Source organism: Gavia stellata, chromosome Z, assembly GCF_030936135.1.
Source record: "Gavia stellata isolate bGavSte3 chromosome Z, bGavSte3.hap2, whole genome shotgun sequence".
NCBI classification, from domain to species: Eukaryota; Metazoa; Chordata; class Aves; order Gaviiformes; family Gaviidae; genus Gavia; species Gavia stellata.
Genome location: NC_082637.1, coordinates 9,562,912 through 9,585,932, shown reverse-complemented (window position 1 = coordinate 9,585,932; position 23,021 = coordinate 9,562,912). Strand labels below are relative to the sequence as shown.

Genomic DNA, 23,021 nt, shown 5'->3' with positions numbered 1-23,021 from the left:
ATTACCCCCAAGTTTTACCTGGTTGACATGGCCTGAATCAAGACTTCATCTCTAGCTTTTGGATCTGTTCCACCCTATGCACCCTGTCAGCTGCCGGCAGCCTCAGTGCTCCTGTGGAAGTAGTAACTAATCTCTTCAGGAACATTGCAGCAGCCAAACTGCTCTGGGCTTGTTATCCAACCAGGATCCGGGAGTGGAGAGTTAGCATTGTTATTAACAATGTGATCATCGATGTTATTGTTGTGGTAGGGCTGGTTCATTAACGAATCAATGTTTGTGCACATCCTTGCAAACATAAAGTACTCTTCTCAGCAGTGAGCATTATTATTATTAGAGTTCCCTTTGCTGCGTTTTCCCGTTAAAGGTTAGAGATGCTTAAAGGTCTTGACCCTCTGCTAAAAAGGAGTGTCGTGCCTTAGAGTTTCTCCCTATAGCAAGCAGCAGAGAAAGCCACAGCATCTAAACACTGCAGGAAAATGGAGGACACTGGGAATGGCAGCCTGCATCAGACTGGTGGTTCATCGCATATACCTGGCCCCCAACCACCCCTAATACCAGCTGCTTACAGGAAGGAGTGAGAAGTTATGAGATAACATGTCCACTGGGTGACACTCACCCGCAACCCACAGAGACACACCATGCCTTGCGAAAACAGGGGACTTTGGGCAGTGGGTCTTCAAAGTGCGCACAACAGCTGTCCCTTGCTTCTGATGGTTCCTGGCACAATGCTATACTGAGCAGTGATCTGCTCGCCATTTTGTCCTGTGCTTAATCTAGCCCCAGTAAGTAATAAAAAGCAAAGTCCTTCAGCATGGGGGAAACATCTCTGTAATGATACGTTAGGTCTGTGCATCTGTTCTCACAGCAGGGACGTGTACTAGAGCTAATCAGAAGCTGGAAGTTGTGTTCCCCAGGAAATTCTGACGTCGGAAAAAAATTAATTCCAAATTAGATCGAAATGCCAACATTTCTAATTTTCTTGCAAAATGAGATTTCTCCCCCAAAGTAGTTCTAGGCCATCAGAATGTTTTAGTTTGATTGTGTAATCTTGAGTCATTTCATTCTGACTGTTACACTATATTAAAATATTGAATGTCATTATGTATATATAATAACACGTATAACATAGAATATCTGAATTAGTGATCTAATAGAGGCTAAAAGTTGAAATGTAATTATTTAACATGAGGGTGTCTACACTAAGCTGAAGCACCTGACTTAAATGCCTCACTTAGGCAAGCCGTCTCCTCTTCTAGTCAAAAGGGAACAGTAGACTCCCAGGAGGATGGTTGGGACTGAGGGGGTTACCTGTGAGGATCCCACTGCTGCCCAATGACTGTAAAGGGAACATCACATGGCTTGGTTGCCTCCCAAAATATTTACATGCAATAGTTCAAGATTCACCTCTCCTTACTTTTTATGTCTCCAGTGCAGCCATCCTGTCCTGCAGACTAGATAACCTAGGCTCCTCTCACAGTCAATGTAAAGAAATAGGTACTTTTACTATATGATTAATCTTACCCTGATACAGATTGTGCTCTAAAAGGGCTGATTTCTCTTTCCAGATTATCAATGGTGTCTGAAAGGACTAGACCAGCTCCTTTAAATAGCAGGTCCTTATTCTCTAAATAGCAAGTGTCTGAAATCACCTTACTGGCTCCTAATGAAGGGTGACCAGTGTTTTGAGTCTTATTAAACTCTTTATTCCAATACAATTGCATTTTTATTCGCATTCATGTTGTTTGTCTCTAACACAGACCCTCCCTGGACATTATTGCCTGCATTGCTAGCAGGTCTTTCCATGGCCCATGCACATCAGCATGCTTCCTTCCCTGGGGACTGAGGAGATCTCAGCAGCGACTCCCCATGAGGATGTTCCCATATATTACTGTTAGTGCCAATGATGCCGTGCCACATATGGAAATTGAGAAAAGACTCAGTGGACCAGAGGTTTAAAGCAACTGGGTGTTTAATGGATACTCTCTAGGTGTATGAGGAGGGGAACCAATGTGGTGGGCATGGCGTGCTGGGGCCAGAAAGGAGGACAGTCCATTTACTCACCTTCTCTCTGTTGCTGTGGGATCATGGGAGGCGGCTGTGGGAACGCTTGGCTAATCTGGCCATAAGCAGCAGGATAAGCAGCTATAGGGAAGAGAAAGGGAGAGAAGAAAGAGGGACAGATTTCAGTGCTGGGAAGCAAGGAGCTTTCATTCCAAACCATCATACCAAGCTAGAGGTGGGCTTTCCACCTGCATTTTGGCTCTGGGAAGGGCCATCTCGTGCAGCCTGAGATGTGGCAGAAGCACCACAGTCGTGATCCAGGCAGTGCCACATGGCCCTGAGCACCCACCCTCCCTTCAGCTTCATCAGCAGTAACACCAGGGACAGCGGTGTAAATGGGGGTCTCTGCTGAGATCTCTCCGGGCGGAGATGCGTAACCATCCCAGATGGCACCACAAAGACATTCATTCACGAGCTCAGCGCGTTGATGCCCATGCTGACAGCCACGCGCAGAGTGCATGCGCGCATTTCCCTGTGTAATCTCTCTTGCACCCTGATTAATTCACATGTTCATAAAAACAGTTCACACATGTGTTTCCTCCCTTACTCTAACCTTCATATGACCACACACTATATAGGCACAGTTGCACATACACTGTCAGATATACATATTCTTTCATGTCTGTCGAGACTTCCTCTCTCTCACACAAACACAGTGGAAACAGTATGCAGCAATTAAACAATTTTCCCCACCTCAGCTCCCCCACCAAGCAGACAAGGGGAGCCATTCAGTACCACAGATGGTAGATGATGTGCCTTGCTGCTAAAAATACAGAGTACGGGTCGCCTGTGAGCCCAGAGAGAGGGGGATAGGGGCCATGTGTGTGCAGAGGGGTTAATTAACAGCTCAAAGGGTTGAGCTGCTTCCCATCTATCAAACCTCACAAGCAATAAATGACAATAACTAAAACACCAGCAAATGAAGCCCTACATGGAGAATTAAATTAAGTTTCCAGATACAGCGCTGACATGAGATAATAGCCATTCCTCAGCGGGAGCCCATGATTGCTCCAGTTACCACAGGAAATAATGACTTTGGGGTGGCAGCTTCCTCGCAACGTTGGCCATGGACACCTCGTGAGGGGAGACTGAACACGGAGGGGTCGTGGTCTGCACCAGGTCACTTTGGCTGGTGTCAGTCCATCAAATGCAAAGGAGCTGCTCAGCGTACAGGGCAACGTGAGTGGAGGCTGACCCATTGGGAGCCGTGGAGAAAGCTGCTTGGAAGCCAGGAGTGTGTCTGTGTAGCTCCTAAGCAAGCCTCAAACTAAATAGCTGGAGTATGGCCGGTGTAGACTTTCCCTAAAATATGGATATGTGCAGACATACCATACCCTGCCAGGTTCTGCAGGGTCTGGTTGCCCATCTCCCCTCCTCACTGCAGCACTCAGGAGACCTGTTATAGAAAGTGGCCCCCAAATCAGTGGCGTGATTTCATACTTGCGCACTGTGTGAAGCAAACCAGACCTGGTCCTGCCAATGAAGCTGCACCAAGGTGCATGTCAGTGGGAGCCTTTCCCCAGGGAAATAGAAGAGGTTGCCTCCTTAGGGAGAGAAGACCCTGGGCTCTATGTTTGTTTTCACAGGAAGCGCAAATTTTATGTGAGAGCCTGTGGCCCCCAGCTCGCCTCAGTATCGGCAAACACCTCCCTTCCCCCAGCCCCCTCAGGTGTGCTCAGAGATTAAAGGCTTTAGAGAAGAGAAAGGTTTATTGGGAGAAAGTGTTAATACTAACGACCTGCGTACTGCTGCACTCCAGCGTAGGCTTGCTGCAAAGGGTCTGCTGCAGTGGGGCTCTGTGCTGTGGAAACACAAGAGAGAAGGAATTAAGGGGTTAAAACATGACAGGCACTCTCCCTTTCTCTTTCCTCATCAATATGTGGTGTGAGACAGACAGACCTAGGGGTTGAAGGTCGCAGAAGAGGTTCAGCTTGCTCATCCTAGGGATAGGACTGCACAGAGCCCCCCACGATGGCCAGGAGGGCTCTGTCCCCCAGCCATCACCCTGTGAGGCTTTGGAGCAGAGGGCAAGCAAACCTCTGCCCTCCTTTCCCAAGCTTAAATTATGGAGCCCACCTCCGATCATGCGGTTTTTTGGCATTGCAGTAATCAACCCCGAAGAGCCCTCGTCTTAAGCCAGGACTGACACTGTGCTAGGTGCTGTGCAAATTCAGATCTCAGTGACAGCTACAGTTGCATGAAACTTTCAATCAGAGCAGAAAACAACAGGGGCATAGCAGGAGGAAGGAGAGGAGAACAAAGCAGTGGCTCCTGCCATCCCGACATCCCTTCAAAGGATCGCGTTGCTGCCAGGCAGCCCCCTGTGCGAGAGGAGTTGCTGCTTGGAGGGGAGGGGGACACCACTTGTCTGCTCCAGGGAAGGATGCTGTGAATCTCTGCATAAAGCATGCAGTCCCTTGCTGGCTTCAAAGTGCATTTTCTCTCTTTACAAGTGTGCATTCCTCCCCCCTAAAACTGTTTATTTTTGTGAAACTTTGAAGTCTAGCTCAAATACAACCAAAGCTAGTTAAGATTTTTTTTCCTTTTCCCCTTTGGTTGATAGTGAGAGAAAAAAGAGAGAGAGAGAAACTTGTTGGATAAGCTCTTTCTTTATCTGCAGCAATAAAATATTTAAAGCAAAGCTTGGCTGAACCTCCAGTCCAAATGTCACCTTGGCCCTAATATTTCACTTCTTGTTATGAGTTTAATTTGTATTTATTGGTGCTGCACAGTTCTGCATTTACGCAGTCCCTCTGGCTTTGTACCTGTAGGATGATCCCTTAGGGAGCTGCAACTTTCTCCCCTCCATCCCACCTTCTTCCTTCTTATAAGCACAGAGGTGAGGCTGGAGGCAGGAGCTTGGAGGTTGCAAAGGTGTGGGCCTCTTAGAGGGAAATCTAGTGCCATTGACCTACCCAAGGAGGGACACTGACTGTATGCCAACATGTGGGTGAGGTTGGAAAACATGAGTGTTATGGACCCAAGGAACATGGACAAAGTGTCTTCTTACAGATGCAAGTACCAGCTTGAACCTTAACTTCAAAGATCACCATTGATCATGATGGAAGCTTGCAAGGTCTTGCACTTATCTCCCAAAATACAAGGAGGAATTGTAAGAAGACCAAACTTGAAGGGGACAAACCCAATTAGCTGGCTAAGACTTGGAGGCTCCTGTTCATTATGACCATTATTGGATCACAAGGACTTTGAGGATGGGGTGGTAACAGGAAGAAATAAGTTGGATTGCAGTCTTAGGTTGGAAGTTGTTTGGTTGATTTCCTAGCTGACTTTTGGCATGTCCCTCAATATGTGTATATGTGAAATGGGAAAGCACTGCCCTGCTGTAAGGATTTTCACCCCGTGAAAATGGATGTGAGGAGAACACATTAAAACCTGTGGGAGATAGTGGAAGGCATAGTGGAGATGCAAAGCTGTATTTTTAAAGAGTAGATGCTCCAGGAAACTGGAGGAAATGCTTGGAAAATATAAAACCAGTTTCTATTTATTCCTGCCTTCCTGAAGAAGGAAGCAACTAAAGTCTATCCTTTTTAATCTCTGCTCAAAACTGTTTTCCTCTAAAAACAGAATGTTGAGCATATTGCTCCAGAAGAAAACTGAATGGCCATGAAAGGTTGAGTGATACACCAATTCCCGCACACCTTTGGGAGAATGGGTCATAATAACGGGGATACCCCAAAAATGACCAAGTCCTGTCGGGTAAAAGATATCTCCTGAGGAAAGTGAGGGGACATGCAGTAAAGGGAGCAAGTCTTTATAAGAGAACTAGGGTTTTGCAGTCTGCAGTAAAGGAGATGATCTACCATGTCTGCCCCAAAGGCAACTGCCCTTCCTTTGTTGCACTCATTTGTTTATAGAGCTAGAAGAATTGGTCTCCACTGCTCAGGAGATACAGTCACAGCATTTCCTTCCTCTCTAGCTGAGGCTGGACTCAGCCATGCTCATTCTCTCTCTGACATGCTGACAATTAGCAATGACTGCCTCTTTGTTGATACGGGAGAAGTCATTGGGCGGTACCTGTCTGACTGTGGTCCATTCCTTTATTCCTTGCCTTAGCTGGGCACACGTAGGAACTGCCCACTGCCCCAGCTATAGCTGAGTCTATGTCTTGAACGGGACTGGCAAACTCATTGCTGAGCTGCTCTCCTCACCCCATCTGTGGTTATCTCGTCTGCCTTTGGAGCCATACTCTGCCCATCATAACCAAGCCATTCAGCTTAGGAAATATACACTGAAAATCATGGTTCACCTTTAAGATTAAATATTATAACTGGGCAAATGCTTTATTTGAAGGGTTTGGAACAGCAGGCCTTTAAATGCAGCTTTTTTCCGTCCCACACAAAGCTTTTAGAGTTCATTATTTTCCTGAGTCTTTACGACTTGTCAGCAAGGGTAGTATCTAACCAGGTGTTTCTTTCTCAGGAGGCTGCCTTGTGCCCCAGATCACGCAGGAATTTCCTTCTGGCTCACAGCACATACAAGCCAGTGGGAAGACTCTCCCCTGATTTCAGTCAGCTTTGCTCCAAGCCGGGAATCACTTACTCATAGGTAAAGAAGATGCAAGGTGGTTGGTCTAACACAGAGGACTGTAACACTGACCTAGCCACCCCTGGAAAAGGAGTGAGTTGAAAGCATCCCTTGGCTGTAGGACTAGACAGCATGGGGAGGCAGCAACCCCTGGCTTGGGGCTCCGTGTTTTATTCATAGTCTCATACCCTACCTTGGCTGTTTGGGAAAAGCAGTGATGGTAAGTCACCACCTGCAGGAATTTAACTTGGCAGCTCTTAAAAACAAAAGTGATGACTTTAGCTCACTGAAGAACTTGTCTTCCTTAGCTCAAAGAGTGTGTTTACTCAGCAAATGAAGATGTGACTTCAGTACAGTGGATGAGTCTGTGCTGGCCAACACGGCCTATGAAGATGCAGGGGCAGCGACTTCAGGGCTGGCTGGGTACCCCGGCACCAAGCCAAGGTAGCTTGGGCAGCCATGAGCATATCTTCATGCTGCTGCTCACTCTGCCAGATGAATTAAACCTAGCAAAAGACATAACTGCCTGTGCTTCCAGCTGTAGTGTGGATGAAGCCAATGGCTGGTATTGATCCAGAAATCTCAAGACACAGATTAGACATTTGAGGAAGTCGTGGCCATCCTGCGTTCAGTAAAGTGACAGCCATCCTACATTCTAATGACCTATGAGAATTTCAGCAAGGGCTCAGATGTACGAGGGGCTCATGATCCAGAGCCAACCTGCCCCAGGGGTTACATGTGACTGTAGACTGGAGCACTCCACGTGCTAAAATTCAAAGTGATGGCAAGACATGAATCATTTCTGTGTCTCTGCACAAGGAGACCATGAAGGAAGGTTGCTTTATTCCTCCATTAGATATGCATAACTTAATAAGGTGTGCACCCCTGTGGCCTTCATACAGATCATGCTGTGCTAAGGTAGGAGAGTTACCCTGTCTCAGCCGCTATTTCTCCCCATTCAGCTGGTGAGTTTTCTCTGTTATTGCAAATATTAGTTGAACACGGGCATGCGGGGCTGGGAACCAACCTTAGCTCCTCTGCATGCTGTCTGTGCCAGGGTGTAAGCCCCCTGTGGTTCAGAAGCTAAATGGCTGAGTAAGGGTTGGTAAGAGCTGTAGGAACATAGGAGACACTAGATGAAGGACACGGATATCATAAAGCACCTTAAAGGGCTTCTGGACCAGAACTAGCATGTCTCTAAGTTGTAACATCATCAAAAAACCTTGAATGTGCTGGTGACTATCTGTGCAAATGTGCCCATAGATAATATTTGAAACAGCTTTCCTTGTGGTCATACTCATGGAGATCTTACGTCCAGCATACAGACATTTAAGAGATTAAGCATGATGTAATGTACACACTGAGAATCAGCTGGTGAAGTAAAAGAAGCAGAGAGGCTCCTGAGAGGCCAGAGGACAACTATCAATCACGTCAGCCCCACTGAAGTCCATGTAGCTTTGCTGCTTTACAGAAGCTGAGGATCCGGCCTTGCCAGGGCAAACTAAAGGTGTACTGTGAAAACAGAGGCTAATAGTAACCTCATTTGGCAGCTCAGGGCAAGAGCCTTCTCCCTGGACATCTACTCTATATTAATTTGATCATTTCCATATCTCCATGGGAAAAAACCTGCTCAGATACAATTGTCTCTGTGCGAGACAATCCTGGCCAAGATGCCACAAGGTGACCATGGCAGATAACCTTCCATAAACCTGGAGACATAAAACAAGCCAATGACCTACTATATGACCATAAATATAAATTTAACGAAGGCAGCATTTATTCATTAGGCAGAAGTCAAGAAATTACTCCCAAGTCCTTCAAAGAAAGTAGATCTGTTAATGTCACTTTCTGAATCCTCTGCCTGATGCCAAAAACCAAGGATGATTTCCCAAGTCAGCATGAAATACCAGTGCTTTAAAATTAACACCAGGAAGCTTTCTTACTACTGATATATCTCTAGATTGAAATTCAACTTTTTAAAGGGGCATTCAGCTAGTGTTCAGCCCGACATTTAGCTTTTGTCAGAGAATGAAAGGATGGAGGTGGCAGAATGAAGCACGTTGTTAAAAATAAATAAAATGGGTTTAAGCGGTGTTCTATAAAGAATCCCTCCTGAGATGCCAGTAACCCGGCTACAGCATCTGGCCAAGATGAGCTGAGCTGTTATATGGGCACCCCAGGTGAAAATGGTTGTGAGGGACAGAGGGCTGGAGTCTGTTGTGATGGTTAGGGGCGTAAATCAGGAGGAGCTGTACTGAAGCCAGTGGAGGTGGTGAAGAAAAAGGATGATGGTTACTGCCTGAGCCATCAAAAGGGGGCCCTCCATCCCCCTCTCAGTGGGGTATGGGACAGTGTCCATGTCCCAGCTTGGGGTAAGAGAAAGCCAAGGAAATCTGCCCTCTGAAATCAGAGGGGTCCAGTGCTTCTGAGAGATGAAAACAGTGTCTGGCACATTTTGGGCCCCTAGGATACCCTGGGAATTCACTTTGGTGGAAGGATTCAGCAAACCTTACACCAATATGATATCCTCTTCACCACCTGCTTCTGATTGCCTATGCATTTCCCAACAGACATGCTTTATTCCACCTATTTCACTCTATTTTGCAGTGCTGCTCCCTGCATGGGTCTACAAGAATGTGTTACCACCTGGATCCACAGCTTTGTGCTCTGCCCCATCTATTCATTCCTCTCACTGTCCTGGAGGTATTTTACACCTCGCCCAGGAGCTGCAGCTTGGCCTCTATCACCTCTGGGAGGGTGGATGGGAGAGGAGGATGATCAAAGAGAGGCAGCGCTGTTCTGATGATGGGGGGGAAATAAAATAATGATAGCAAAAAAAAAATCTATGTGAAGCCCAGGATTAAAATAAATAAATAAATAACTCAGTGGGAGGGCTCTATTCACCTTCTCCTTAAATCCAATTTAAATCACTCTCTACAGCCCTAATCTATATCCATAATTATATCATTTCGTACAACAAGCTTGAGAGAGGTCTTAAGAAATTTATGTAGATTAAAATTCATGGGTGCCATAGTACAGATTCCATATTATTAAGATTGATTAGGACAGCTGATGCTGTGATTAAAGAAGCCAGCGTTTACTGTTGTAATTAATTAGGTATTCAGACACAACAATAACTGCAATAACAGAAAGAATGTGCTGATCCGGCAGAAAACAGGGACTGATCCTGTGTTTTATAGTCTCGTTTCACCATTTAGGGGCTGGACACCACTCAGTCAAAGACATGTTGTTCCTCTGTCCCTTCCTCTACACATCAAAGGAGCCAAGAAATCCAGGGCATTTGTGCCCTCTGCTCCATCCTGTTAGTTGGAAAAGCCCTTTCAGTAGCATCCCCAGATATTGTAGATGCTTGTTTGGGACAACATATGGGCCTACTATAAAGTTCATACAGTTCACCCCTGGAAATCAGGATTATCTTTATTATTTTCTTAATAGTTCCACCTCCAAGCCCCATCCCTAATCAGGCCCCTGCTGAGATGGGTGCTGTTCAAACACAGAATAGGAGTCGCGTCTGGCAATGAAGAACTTCCAGTGGACAAAGAAAGAAAGACATAGAAGACTCAGAAATGCAGGGGAGGTGGAGGTGGCTGGCCAAGGTAACATACTAATACAACAGCAGAGTCAGGACCAGACTTCCCTCCCTTTGCTAAGGCCATAAACACCTAAGTCAGGGTCAGGTTTTAAAAGCTATTAAGGCACTTAACTCCATATTTTTGGGGAGCTTAGTTTAAGCCACCTTTGAAAGTAAAGCTCAAGGTCTTAACTCACTTACATGACTCTGAAAACATCAGCACAGAGCCTGATTTGTATTTACACCTTCTTCCAGATCAGAGGAGAAAACACTTTGGCTTTGGAAAGGCTCCCACAACTGCCTTAAACAACCTCATTCATTGTGCTGCAGCATGATCGTTGGAAGTACATGGCATCATTAAAGTAGCTTAGACTACAATTGAAGATGGCAACTTGCTATTATTTTTTTAATGAGTGCATTCGTTCACTTATTTATTTTACCAGTAAGTGTGGTTTATGGCACGTGGCAGGTTGTTACAAATGGGTCAAATAAATGCTTCCTAGTCATAATGATGTACCAGGTGCTTTCTGTTGCAGTTTTGGAACTGCTGATACAAAATATGAACAGGAAAGCTCTCACCCAGAGATTTAGGGTGGACAAACTCAATAGAGCCAAAGATTTCCCAGATTAAGTAATTTAGCCTTGGGGCCGCTGAGCCAGGTACATTTCTAGGGCATGGTGTATGTCTGGACTGAAAGCTGTGGGTCTTGGTTTTCATCCTGGACCTTCTACAGGTGCAGACAGGCCAACTCTTTCTCTGTTCTCCTGATTCACCTCCTCTCTAAACTGTTCTTCTCTGACATCTTTCAGGACTGAAATGTCAGGGTGGGTACTGGGGTGGGGGAAGTCAGTCCCTTTCTCTGCCTGCACAAGTGAAGCCCTGATCTTGCCCAGTGCCACTGGATGGTGTCTATCGTGATCAGGACTGATCCTGGACTGACTGGTCCAGAGCAGCAGCCTGCCCATCAGCAGTGCTGCTAGCTAATTGACAAGCTAATAGATAAGGCTGTCATATTAGCATGCCGGCAACTCCTCCCCTACAAAATTAGCTTGGGTAATGATAATAATTACAGATGGATTTTGAATCCTATCTCTGCTGGCAATGGGTGAAATCGGTTACTGCCTGATAGCTCTTTGTTGAGTCAAGGAAAATGAATTGATGGTCTCGGTTCAGTTCCTAAGACATGAGTTTCTACAGCACAGGAATTCACCCGTGGGGGACACCTTTACTGCCAATCTCAGTGGTGGCTTGGAAACATGTGGGCATAAAAGCTTGGCTGCCCATTCATACTGACAGCTACTCCTCACTGGAGAGGGCTGGACCCCAAATAGGGTACGAAGTGCAGCTTGCTGTCTTGCTAGGCCAGATGTACCCACCGTGTAATGAAAAAGGAGTGGGGGGACCTGTGCTGTGTCTGCAGAGAGGAGAGATAGAGCTAGTCCTGGCAGTGGTGGGCAATCAGAAACAGAACCACTGTGTGCCTGAGAACAGTAAATGAGACTGCAGGTTTTTAATGTATTATAAGCAACGGAGGGAATTTTGCTTTTGTTTTCCTCAGCAACTTAAGCCCAGACCAAATGCACTGAAGAACTCAGCATCCTGGAAAACATTCCCCACTTGAGGGTCCACAAAACTGCCATACCACTGGATCCATCCCTGGCTCTGGTCAAGCTGGACATCCCTTGGCCCAGGAGGAATGTTTGTTTGGTAGCTGTTGGATGCTATGGGTGTATTTCCGTTTCTTCCTGGGCACATCACTGGGCAGAAGACCACAGAGCAATCCTCACTCTTTTGTGGGGGCTGTGCTCTGTGCCTCCTTTCAGTTCCCTCATTTCACTGATCCTTTGACAGCCAATCCCTTCTCTCTCTTTTTTGCTGCCCGTTGCTCTCCCTGTTTTCTCATCTCTCCCTCCCCTTCCTCTTCCCAAGGAGGCTTTATTTTTGGAGCGAGCATTTTGTCCAGTGTCTCATAATGCAATCCAGTAGGGCAGGACCTGTTACTGGAGAGCAGAGTGCTGATGGTGTGAGACGCGGCAGAAACCAGTGCAGATGGTCTCCACTGTTATTGTACATCACACACGGTTACAAGAGAGGCACTGGGCTCTGGGTGGCTAAGAAGCTTTGGCAGAAGAGTGCAATTGCTGTTACTACAGCTAATGTGGAGTGCAAATGCTCTTGCACTGCTGCAAAGTGACTCACAAGATCATGGCACAGCAGATTATGCTCTTTGTCCCCACTATATGTTGTGACACATTGCCATGTTCAATAGCTCTGCAGGCTGAAAGACTAAAGGGCAGGCATTAATACACAAAAAGGTCAGATCTCCAAAGGGGCTCAGACTAGTGGAAGGGGAAATACTTACTCCCTTGTTATTCTGTCCATGCCAAAAAGTGCACTGTGAGGCAATATGTACTGGCTGAGCTTGGGGAAGGTGAGACCATGGCTTGCAAAGTGTATGCCTGCAAGGAATGCTTTTCCAGTGCTACTGCATGGATCCATAGCCTGGCCAGAGCCACATAAAAAGCTAATTCCTGCAGGGACTGGGGCTGTGATCAGAGGCCTGGTGAGCAGGGACGTTCGAACTACTCTTGCCTTTGTCCCAAAGCCATGGATGGTTCAGTAGTCTGACTCAAGTGATATCGTGTGTGTCCCTGCTCCAGACAAAGGGTATCTTAAAAAAAGAGCACAGGGGAAGACAGAAAAAAAAGAGTGAAACTACAGAGTAAATACAATTACATGATATGGACCTGGTTTTATAGTGCAAAGACTGTGGAGTTCTGGAGTCCTTTAGATACAGCATCAAATATATTATTAGCTAGACACAAAGGTGGACATGTAGACAAACTGCGCAATTAATGGGATTTATTTGGGTCTGAATGATGTGGATGTCATGCCTCTACAGATTTTGATTGTCCTGTTTTGCTATTTTCAGGCAGCAAAGAACATTCTGCTACAGGATATAATGGTGTGAACCCACATTTGAGTTTTTTGTGGAGTATGAAAGAGTATCTGAGAGCAAAATTCAGGCTATAAACAATATATGGCAAGTCATAACCATACAAGACTATGGTTATGTACATAATACTGCAGCATTCTTAGCCACTTTCAGAATGAGAGATATACCATAAAAGAAAGTTGTTTGGAAGATGCTGACTTTGGATGGGGACTGGCATGTTCTTTTCTTCTCTATGATGTTAGTGCCATTGCATGCTCAGCTTTAATATCTTATTTCCACCCTGGCATTTAGAAACACAGACATGCAGAACCACAGGGCAGTGCCAGTAACAAATGCTACAGAGGAAAGTGCAAAAAATCCCATAATGAGCAATGATGGAATAAGCTGCCCAGTGATGAAAATTTCTTTCTAACCCCAAGCAATTAGTGGCTGGCTTATATCATATGGCATGAAGGTTTGTGTCCTTTCTACATTTTTATCCAGTCTAATATGGCTGTGGATATTCTCATTACCCATATAAATGTCTAATCCTTTTTTTTTTCAATGCTGCTAAGCTCCAGGCCTCAATAAAGCCTGTGGCAAGGAGTAAAGTTTTGGAGAGTGCATAAATGCTCATGAGAAGGAAGAGAATAAGACGGAGCAAACACATGATGTGTCCTACACCCAAACTGCTACTAAGGGGATTGCTTGCAGGGTTTCATTGCTAGTGGGGACAGGCAGAAGTAAAATGAGAAGTGAGGGTTTGGCCTGCCACTGTTCCCTTTGCACCTCTGCTATAACTTAAGATGTCACTAAATTATGGGGAAACTGAGCATCGAGAAAGACCAATATATTGCTGAAGATGCACCAAGGTAAATCCAAACTTTACACAAAGCAGACTATTTGGATGTCAGCTTTACCAGCAGAAAGGAGCCTCTCTGCCTGCAGCAAAGTAAAGGGTGTGTTTCAGTGTGTTAGGCTGTTGGTCTTTGTGCAGGGACTTACTGTGAATTGCTGGCTGAGCAAGTCTCTCCAAAACTCAGAAAGAATCAGATTAAGACCATTGACTTTTATATAATCATGGATGAAATACCTAACTGAAAGCTTTCTTTAATTATGGGGTAGTTGGAGATAGTAACAAAAGCTCAAGTCATTAAGATTCATCTAGAAAGATCATCTTTTTCTCTGATATCTGCAGTCATGGAACATGAAAGATTAGCTAAGGGGAGCTAGATAAACCAGAAAAAGAGATACACATAGAAATGGGTGAATAAACAGAGACATGATAGACTGGCAAATAGGTAGATACTTAGATAGATGGATAGTTGAACAGTTGGCTATACTTATATAACCTTAAAGACAGTGTGCTTTCTTGGTGCTGTGGTTGAGCTCACTGAGCATACTAAGGGCTCCCTGAAATCTTCTGATGCTTCCGTAAGCCTCCAAGAGCTCCCCATCCCTCTAAGCTGCTACAAACATGTATATACATGCCTAACTTTTAGCGCAGTAAGCCCCTTGTTTTCAATTCTGCTTAAAGTCGAACTCCTGGCTAAATGTTTACAAAGTGTGTGTGGGGAGGATGATAATTATTTTTCAATACTCTTGGTATTTCTGGGCTTTCCTTTGCTGCATTCACAGGGTGGCTTTTTTCAGTGACATTGTCTGAACTGTAACTGGGTAAGACTTTTGTATTTCTACGTTATGTGATATTTTTCCTTGTAGCTCATAAAGTCCCCTGTGATGCTGAATCTTCTGAGTTTTCAGTACTGGCTGAGATCGAAAGAATTTTTTTTCTTAGGGGTTTTGTGCTCTTTTTGGCTGGAGCATCTGACTCAGTGTTTGATTTCCTAACAGACTAGATCAATCTATGAGTGCCCCAGGGTAAAATACTCCTTTGCCAGCTGGTGGCTAGGATCAATTAGTAACATTTATTTAAAATTTTATTGTTATGATTGCTATTATTAATATGTGTACAGCAATGGTAAAGAATGTCTTCCTAGCAGAAGAACAGCTTGGAGGACAAGGCTATCTCAAATCCTGAGGATGTTGAAAAAATGTAGGTGCACATTAAGGCCTTGTAAACTCCTGAGTTCATGGTGATTACAGCCTCAGAGTGTCCCTATACTTGTAAGTACAGATATAGAGGCAGGTACGTATCCTTTAACCTCCCTCATTCATCCCTGACTGCCAGGGCTTGCAAAATCACTCCAGTGCTGGCATCTTTTGAGCTAGTCACAGTCTGAATCCCAGCAGCAGTTCTCTCATGGTGTGCCACAAAGGGGTGAAGCTGAGCCTGTTCCGTGGTTATATTAAAAGAGGTTCAGTCTCCAGGCCTGGCAAGGCAACAGGATTTGGATGCAGTGAGCGTTTCAGAGACCAACACCCGCTGCCTGCGCACATGGTCTGAGGCATGGAGCAGTTTGGGTCAGCAGCCATGTGAACCCTCTGGACTTGTCCTTCCAGAGCCATGCGGCTGCAAGGGAATCCCAGCAGGACATACCAATGGTGGGTGCTAGGAGATGCAAACAGGCTTAGCACAGCTCCTTCAGGGCTAGTCAGGGTCAAGACCCTTGGGAGTACTGCTAGGAGATCTGCCAGCGTGAACTGATCAGGCCTCAGATCAAATTTTAGCTAAAGCGAAAAAACGTGCTGGGTGTCCTGATTGTGTTCACCAGACAAGTCATCCAGCAGATGAGCACTCAAGTATTCAGCATAAGAATTTTCCACCTCCAACATGCCCTTGATGTCTATTATCAGATTTAAGTGTTTAACAACTGTAGCTGGGTAAGACCTAAGTACACCAAAGCCTGAGTGAGCCCTGATGTCGTGGGCTATAATCCTTCTGAGGTGGCTTATGCTAGACAAAGCCTGTGGATGTGGACAATCTCCCCAAGATTGAAGGAGCAGGTGGTGGGCACAGCACTGGTCTGGCTTACCTGGGTAAGGGTGGATGCCATTAGCAAACACAGCTTCTGCGGCGGGCTGCCCATTAGCCTGCGGCGGGAGGCCAGTGAAACCATTCACCCCGATTGGAGATGGGATGCTAGGCACAGCTGGTGCAGTTATGCCAGGAGGCGTGCTTCCACCTGCAAGTAGGGAAGACACAAAATCAGAGCTGGTGAGTGCTGGAAGCAATAACTACATGGAGAAAACTGCTGACACAACAGCTGTGACCACCACACAGAATCCTTCTGATAATCCAAGAAATGAAAAATCTCCCAAGCTGTTGTGCAAAGAAAGGGACTGCTTGCCGTTGCTCCTCTGTTTGGAAAGCACTTAAGAAAGGCTTGCAAAACTTTCTTCAACAGAATGAAGCTTTTGTTTGGCAACTACGGTCTCTAGACTAGATCCACTGCTAACATCAAGCAATAGAAAACTGTAGAAATATCACCCTTCCTCCTCAACTTTCTCCCTCGGGTATTACCTGTTTAAATTGCGAAATAAGCAGACATTTCTTTCCTAGATATCATCTAGCACCAGAAGCAAATTCTCAGTCCCACCATTCTACAGCAGTTCCTCTCAGTTTCTCTTTGCAGATGTCAGCTTTGTGGGCGTACCGATTTCCAGGACTACTCTGTCTGCACTCTCTCATGAATACACATTTCACATACAAACTCATTCTGAACTTTCTCAGCATCAGGGATCCTTAAAAGGTTTGGCAAGTTGATTTGTAGCCCAAAGGCAGCCAGTGATACTTTTCTTTTAGTGTCACTGTTTGACCCAAACTTGACTTCGTGAAGTTTTAGCAAAGATCTCACACTCAACAGGGGCAACATTTGGGCTAGATTTGTTTCTTTCATGCAATCCTACTCCTCCCCTTCTTCCTAGACTTGTCCTGGGGGGACTGTAATGCTGCTATTTCAGAAGAACAAATTAGTCTTTATGTTTTGGGTGGGATCCTGTCACCCACTGGTAGAGAATTCTTAAATTTCTGAGAATTAAATCCCTCTGCTACCTCATTGTCTGCTCCTATGTATATTTAAAATGACTGGGCAGTCTGTGCTTCTTGAACATAGTCAGAATGTTTTTGGAGACCAAAAATGAGTTTTCAATAAGTATGAAATTGTATTTTTCTCTTGCTAGCTGTGAGTGGGAAGTTAAACTATCTTACCTTCAGCAACATCTTTCTGTGTCAGGGTATACTACTGATTGAAAGCACCATTTTTGCAGTAACCTCTTTTTTAAACCAGTTGCAGAAATTTACTTTAACATGGCAGCATTCCATGATGGGCTAGTCCAGTAACACATTTTAACAACTGCTTAAATCTGTGTTGGTGCTTTAAGAAAGCCAATACAGATGCATGAGGTGTTTTAATATGTTCCGTTTTGAGTAGCCCAAAAAGCAGGCAATATTTCAGCTCTTTTCTTATACCCTGAGCAGACAAGCTGCTGCTTCCCCTTTGCTTATTTAAATGGTGTTGGCCTTTAAAAATGTCCTCTGTGGAGGTACAGGGAACCAGCAGTGGCAACTGAAGTCCAAAGGCAATGCTCTTAGCATATGCCATCAGCTTGCAAATCACAAAGGCTAGTTAAAATTTCAGTTGCTTTTCTGGATCTCTCCTTTATTTGCATAGACAATGGAAGTAATTTTTTTCTAAAATTGCAGCAAGGGATTTGTGCTTGCTATTTTGTGCATGTCTGAGGAAGTTTAGGCATATTCATTGCAATTCTTTAATTTTCTTCTTATAAAGAACACCCCTGGAGAGGTCAGATCTGTACTTGGAGTAAAACTGGCATAATGCCACCACAGAGAACAAATGGTGGTGGTGCATGCCATTTGTGGATTTCGTCCCTGGTTTGAGATCTCTTGCTGCAGCTACACCAGGTGCAGATTTACAGCATGGAGGGAGGGAGGGAGGAAGAAAAGAAGAGAAGAGAAGAGAAGAGAAGAGAAGAGAAGGAAGGAAGGAAGGAAGGAAGCAAGCAAGCAAGCAAGCAAGCCAGCCTAAATGAAATTTAATTTCTAAGCCCTCTGTGAGGTTAACAGAGTGGCAGACCCACTGCAGACCCACTTTTCACCCAGATTATACCAATGATGGGAGAAATGCAAAACTTGAACCAAATTTTCAGAGACGTCAATGTAATTGCCTTGCGATTACGGATTGTTGTGTGAGCTAAACCTGACTCTTGATGGGGAATTGTCAAAATGCCAGCAAACAGCATAAAATTTTTATGGTCTGGATTACCCACTGGGACTGCCTACTGCAATCCATTGACTGCAGGCAAGCCAGGTGACTAGTTTAAAGTAGATGCCTAACTTTTGTATAGTTAAAGCCAGGTGAGATGGATCCTGTCTCTAGTCTGTTAGATTTGCCTGGATCCAAAACTAAGTTCCTAGGTCCCATGGGAACTCATGAGCCTGAATGAACTCATGGCCATGTCCCAAGGAACCCACTTTCCTAGAGGCGGGATACACAGAAAATCAGGTGGATGAGGAGGCCTGAAGATACCAGCACAGAGGTACTGTGCTCAGCCAATACCTCCAATACTTCTGGGTTACCAGCATCCTTTTTCTAGCACAATTTTTCTTTCGCTTAGGAAAGATCAAAACACTTCTTTTTTTTCCAGTGTTCCAAATACTTTTTCTAATGCCTGTTTTTCAGAGAACTTTGAAATGTTTCATTTTCATTCCAAGTCAGAACAAAGTTATACTTCAATGACTGGAAATCCTGCTATGAAGCAGAATGATCATTTTCCATTTGGCTTTCTGAATGCTAACAAAACCCAGCAGGAGAATTCACGTTAGGCTTCAGATATCTCCTGGCTACTCAGAAATCCCTGCTAGTGTTGTAGGCTTGCTTGCTCAGACGTTATGTGAAATATTTTCTGTGCATCTTATCACAAGCTTTGTGAGTGTTGTAGTAATACAAGGAGTTGTTTCAAACTCTAAACATTTTACCCAAGGAATAATTGTCAATGGACATTTCCACAACCCATTACAGAGGTTTTTCATGAAGGAAGCTACCCATTCAAGGTAAATCTGCAATAATGCCAAAGTACATAGGCTCCATGATTGAAAATATGTCATAAGGAGAGTGCAAAACCTGCCACCATGAAAGAAATCAAGAGATCATCTAAACCAACATCTTATTTTCAATAATGACCCGTCATAGGTGCTCTGGAAAGCATGTAAAAAACATGAGCTTTCCTCTCCTGTATTCTGACAAGAAGAGTTTAACAGTCCCCAAAAGGCACTGGACACACCAGAAGAGGAGCAGAGCTTACACTGAAGAAGGGCTGGGATATTTTTCATGTGCTGGATATCATGGTAGGCACAGAATTTGGCTGTTGTACTGGTATTTACACACCTATGTCACAGAACTCGCTCATTCTCAAGACTTATTTATATGCAAAAGAGCTCGTGCTCTTTTGTGGTGGGGCCATCACAAACCACCGCCTGGATTCAGCTTTCCAGGCCCTGAGAGCATTTGAATTCCAGGCAGTCTTTGTTTGACGTTCTCTCTGCTCCCTCCAACACAAAACAAATCTAGCTAATGCAAATATGATAATCTTTCCAGCAGCGGGTTTAAAGGGTGCACATATAATTAAGCCACTTTTCTATTTGGATTTGCAGTAGCTCCATCGACTTGTTGTTTATACATTTATCGCTGTGTAAACATATATTTCAAAATGTGTGGTATAAGACTTTTGAATCAAGCACTTTTCCTTGGCTCTCCATAAGTTCGCATGGAATGAGATCTGTCTGTCTTTTTCTCCCTTTTTCCCCCCCTCATATTCTAATACAAGCAAAGGAAAAGATATGTATCTGATCCAGCAGCTGCTGACATTGTTCCCAGCTACAGGTTGCAAAGAGATGCTAAGCTGTGTGTGAACGTGGAGATTTTCTTTGGCAGACAGGTTAGCAGAACTCAGTCCATTAGGAACAGCCCCCAAGCCTGCACTGCTATGGTGCCTTATCTCCCTGCCATCCAGTGTTTCTCAGCCATACCCAGTCCCATACCCAGTGCCTCTCATGCGAACAACCTGCGTCACCTCAGGGACCCTTTTATCCCAACCTGTCTCTTAGAAATGGTCCTCTGATGACGTATCTTTGAGTCCTCTTCTCCCCTACCAGGCTCAGTGGTATATTGCAAAGCTCTCCAAATTCTCACTTCTTTCCTCTCACGGTTTGGCCCCACTTTCCCTGCTGTCCTACTTCCCTGCTGTTAGGCCACATGCCACTCCATGACTACCAGTCCTGCTAGTTCCTTGACCTGTTCATGCCCAAATGATTTCCTTGCGCTTCAAGCCCCAGGAAAGCCAGTCCTGTTTCTATCTCAGCTTAATTCTCTGCCCACTGAATCATATACCACAGCTCCTAGCATGGACTTCTTGTGACATCTCACAGGCTAACCAGATCCTGGCAGCCCTTCACTGACTACCCGTCTCTGGTCCAGCAGCCAGAAACCCTCTCACCAAACACTTGGATTCCAGGTAGCACCAGAGGTTTTCCCTGAGTACCTCCTGTCCTGTTTCACAGAAGGGGAAAGGCTTATGTGTCCCAAAGGCATAACTCATCTTGTTAATGATATTGCATCTCACCACAAACCTTATTTTGACTTTGAACCAGCCTGGCTGTGACAGCACCACACTGACCCCTTGGACATCTATATGCACCACCAATAAACCAGTGTAGGTCACTGGGGGATGTTTTGTGCCACTTGGAGGGTGCTCAGAGATAAAGGAAAGCTGTGTAAGGAATAAAGCTGAGAGGGAAGGGTCATGGCTGAGAGTCTGTTCCAGTTCATTCCCTGCCAGCACCCTCCCTCCTCTCCAACAAGCCCGTTGCATCCCAGCTCTGGTAGATCTCAACCCTCTTGCTCTCCTCACCCACCAGTGAGTGCCACTTGGCATGGGGCACAGCTAGCCCAACAGCCCACTGCTGGGGAGCCCTTTGACGTTACCCTTATAAATATTTCATGATACAGAAGCTGATCCTCAGCTGGCCCCAGCCCTGGGAGAGGGAGCAACAGCCTTTCCCTGCCCCTTTCCCCCTCTCCCAGACCACAAAATGATCTGGTTGACACCACTCCTCATTTTTGGTGGCCTTTACCAGCAAGACCAACATTTCAGTAAGCTCCCACGGGGATTGAACCTGTCAACTAACATGTCCTGCCAGGTCTCCTCTGGGATGTGGCAGGATTTTCCTGCCCTTCACCCTCTCCCAGCCCCTTACCTGAGGTTGGTGTCATGGGGGCGGCCGCCAGGCCGTTCATGTTCAGAGCCGCCATCTGCTGCATCTGGGCTGCGGCAAAGGCTGCCATGGGGTTCAGGTAGCCGCCCTGTGCCACCGACGCCATGATCGCGGCTTGCTGCTGCATCAGCTGGAACAAAGAGAGCAGGGAAAAAATATCACGCGATCACCGGCAGAGCAGCCTGCGGCACCAGCACCAGGATGGGGACCATGGGCTGGGGCCTGAGGCATCCCTCTGGTTTGAGACGTCAGCTCACCATGACTGTGGTACCCCCCAGACTTAGCCTTTCTTCTCACTATAGGGACCGGAGGCAAAATGCTTCTTTGCATCTTGGGGTCTTTATGGTCCCCACCCCCATGACGTGTTCCCCAATATGGAGGTCTCCCATGAGTTGGACTCAGCCCTCTGACTCCCCGGCCTTTCCCTGGTGAGAAAGGCAAAGACTTTACACGTTCCTGAGCAGAGAGGTTTCATGGTTTATGTTGCATGTAGCAAAGCTCTGGGAAAGCACTGGCAGTTGCTGACGGCAGACCAGAATATATGGAGCAGTGGGGAGAGGGGATCCCCTCTCCAGAGCAGCAAGCTTAGCTAGTTCTCTGGGGATTACTTGATTTGTTTCCATCTGTCAGTGACAAAAATAATTTTTTCTTATGCTGCTGGGAGGCCTCTGGTGGGCACTGAGCAAAACCATGACCAAACCCTCTAACCAGATTACAGCACCTATTTCCAACACAACCAAGCAGATACTCCCGGAAGAGCTATACAAGAGAAGGGAGCTCCCCTACTTTAACAAGATTAATACTGTGTAGTGGGAAAAACCCTTCTCTGTGGTTTTGATCTGGGATGACTTCCTTATTTTATTTTTTTTTCCGCAAAGTGATCAAAATGCTGCTTCTTTCAGGCCACCTACAAAAGGCAGAAATGAGGAACCCGGGCTGTATTTTCAGGCATTTCGGGGTAAAAATTTTGGAGTAGAAGGGTGATGAATGGTTATGCATGCTGGAAATGCTTTTTATATTAAAAACACTTTGTTGTCATTATTTTACACTCTGAACCTAGCACACAGTTGTTGCAGTTCATGTGTACAGTATGGCTGCAGTGGGCTTCTAAAATGCTCCTGGTGTGAAGGAGAAAGCAGCTGGGCTGAAGCTGCCTCTTGTCCCCTTCCCTGGAGCTGTACGAAGAGCCAGATGAGATACCTCTGAGTCTGTATCCAAGCCCCACTAGTGACCGGTGGTGGATGCTTAGAGAAAGCGTGGGGGAAAGAAGATGAGCAGAGAGCGAAACCTCACTCTGTTCATTCCCCAGCCTCTGGTAATGTGTGACTTGATGATAATAGTGGAGAAAGAAACTGTTTTTCTGTAGTGATTTTAGAAGTGACTCATTTCTTTGCTGTCTCCAGAATTAGAGTACCTCTATTTTGCTGCTCTCTGTGATTTCACTCTCTCTCCCATCAGGAAATCACCCTCTGATGCTGTTGTTTAAGCACACTGGATACGCTTCTCAGCATTAAACAGACCTCAAAAGTCATGGCAAGGAACAGACTGTTCCCTACTGTTCGGTTTAATATTGAAATATCAGCTAAATTAGCTGTTCATACATATACACACTAAAACAAATCCTTGAAATCACTGCACTCATTCAGATGGTGAACCATTCCTTGTCACCGTCTGTGAAGAGACCAAAGGGCTA

At 45.5% G+C, this 23,021-nt stretch overlaps 1 protein-coding gene across 47 annotated transcripts in view; it reads right to left on the bottom strand.

Moving 5' to 3' along the window:
* The window catches only part of CELF4 (CUGBP Elav-like family member 4), a 685,725-nt gene that overhangs the window by 25,589 nt on the left and 637,115 nt on the right, over positions 1-23,021 (bottom strand). For 18 of the 47 annotated variants that reach the window (XM_059834375.1, XM_059834395.1, XM_059834376.1 and 15 more), the window contains 4 exons: positions 21,311-21,458; positions 16,071-16,220; positions 3,797-3,862; positions 2,062-2,142 (listed from right to left, as the gene is read on the bottom strand). In XM_059834375.1, the coding sequence (XP_059690358.1) occupies positions 2,062-2,142; positions 3,797-3,862; positions 16,071-16,220; positions 21,311-21,458 (445 nt within the window). Of the gene's footprint in view, positions 1-2,061; positions 2,143-2,960; positions 2,966-3,528; positions 3,535-3,796; positions 3,863-16,070; positions 16,221-21,310; positions 21,459-23,021 lie in introns of all 47 variants that reach the window. The other 29 variants (XM_059834415.1, XM_059834372.1, XM_059834394.1 and 26 more) reach the window with 4 other exon arrangements.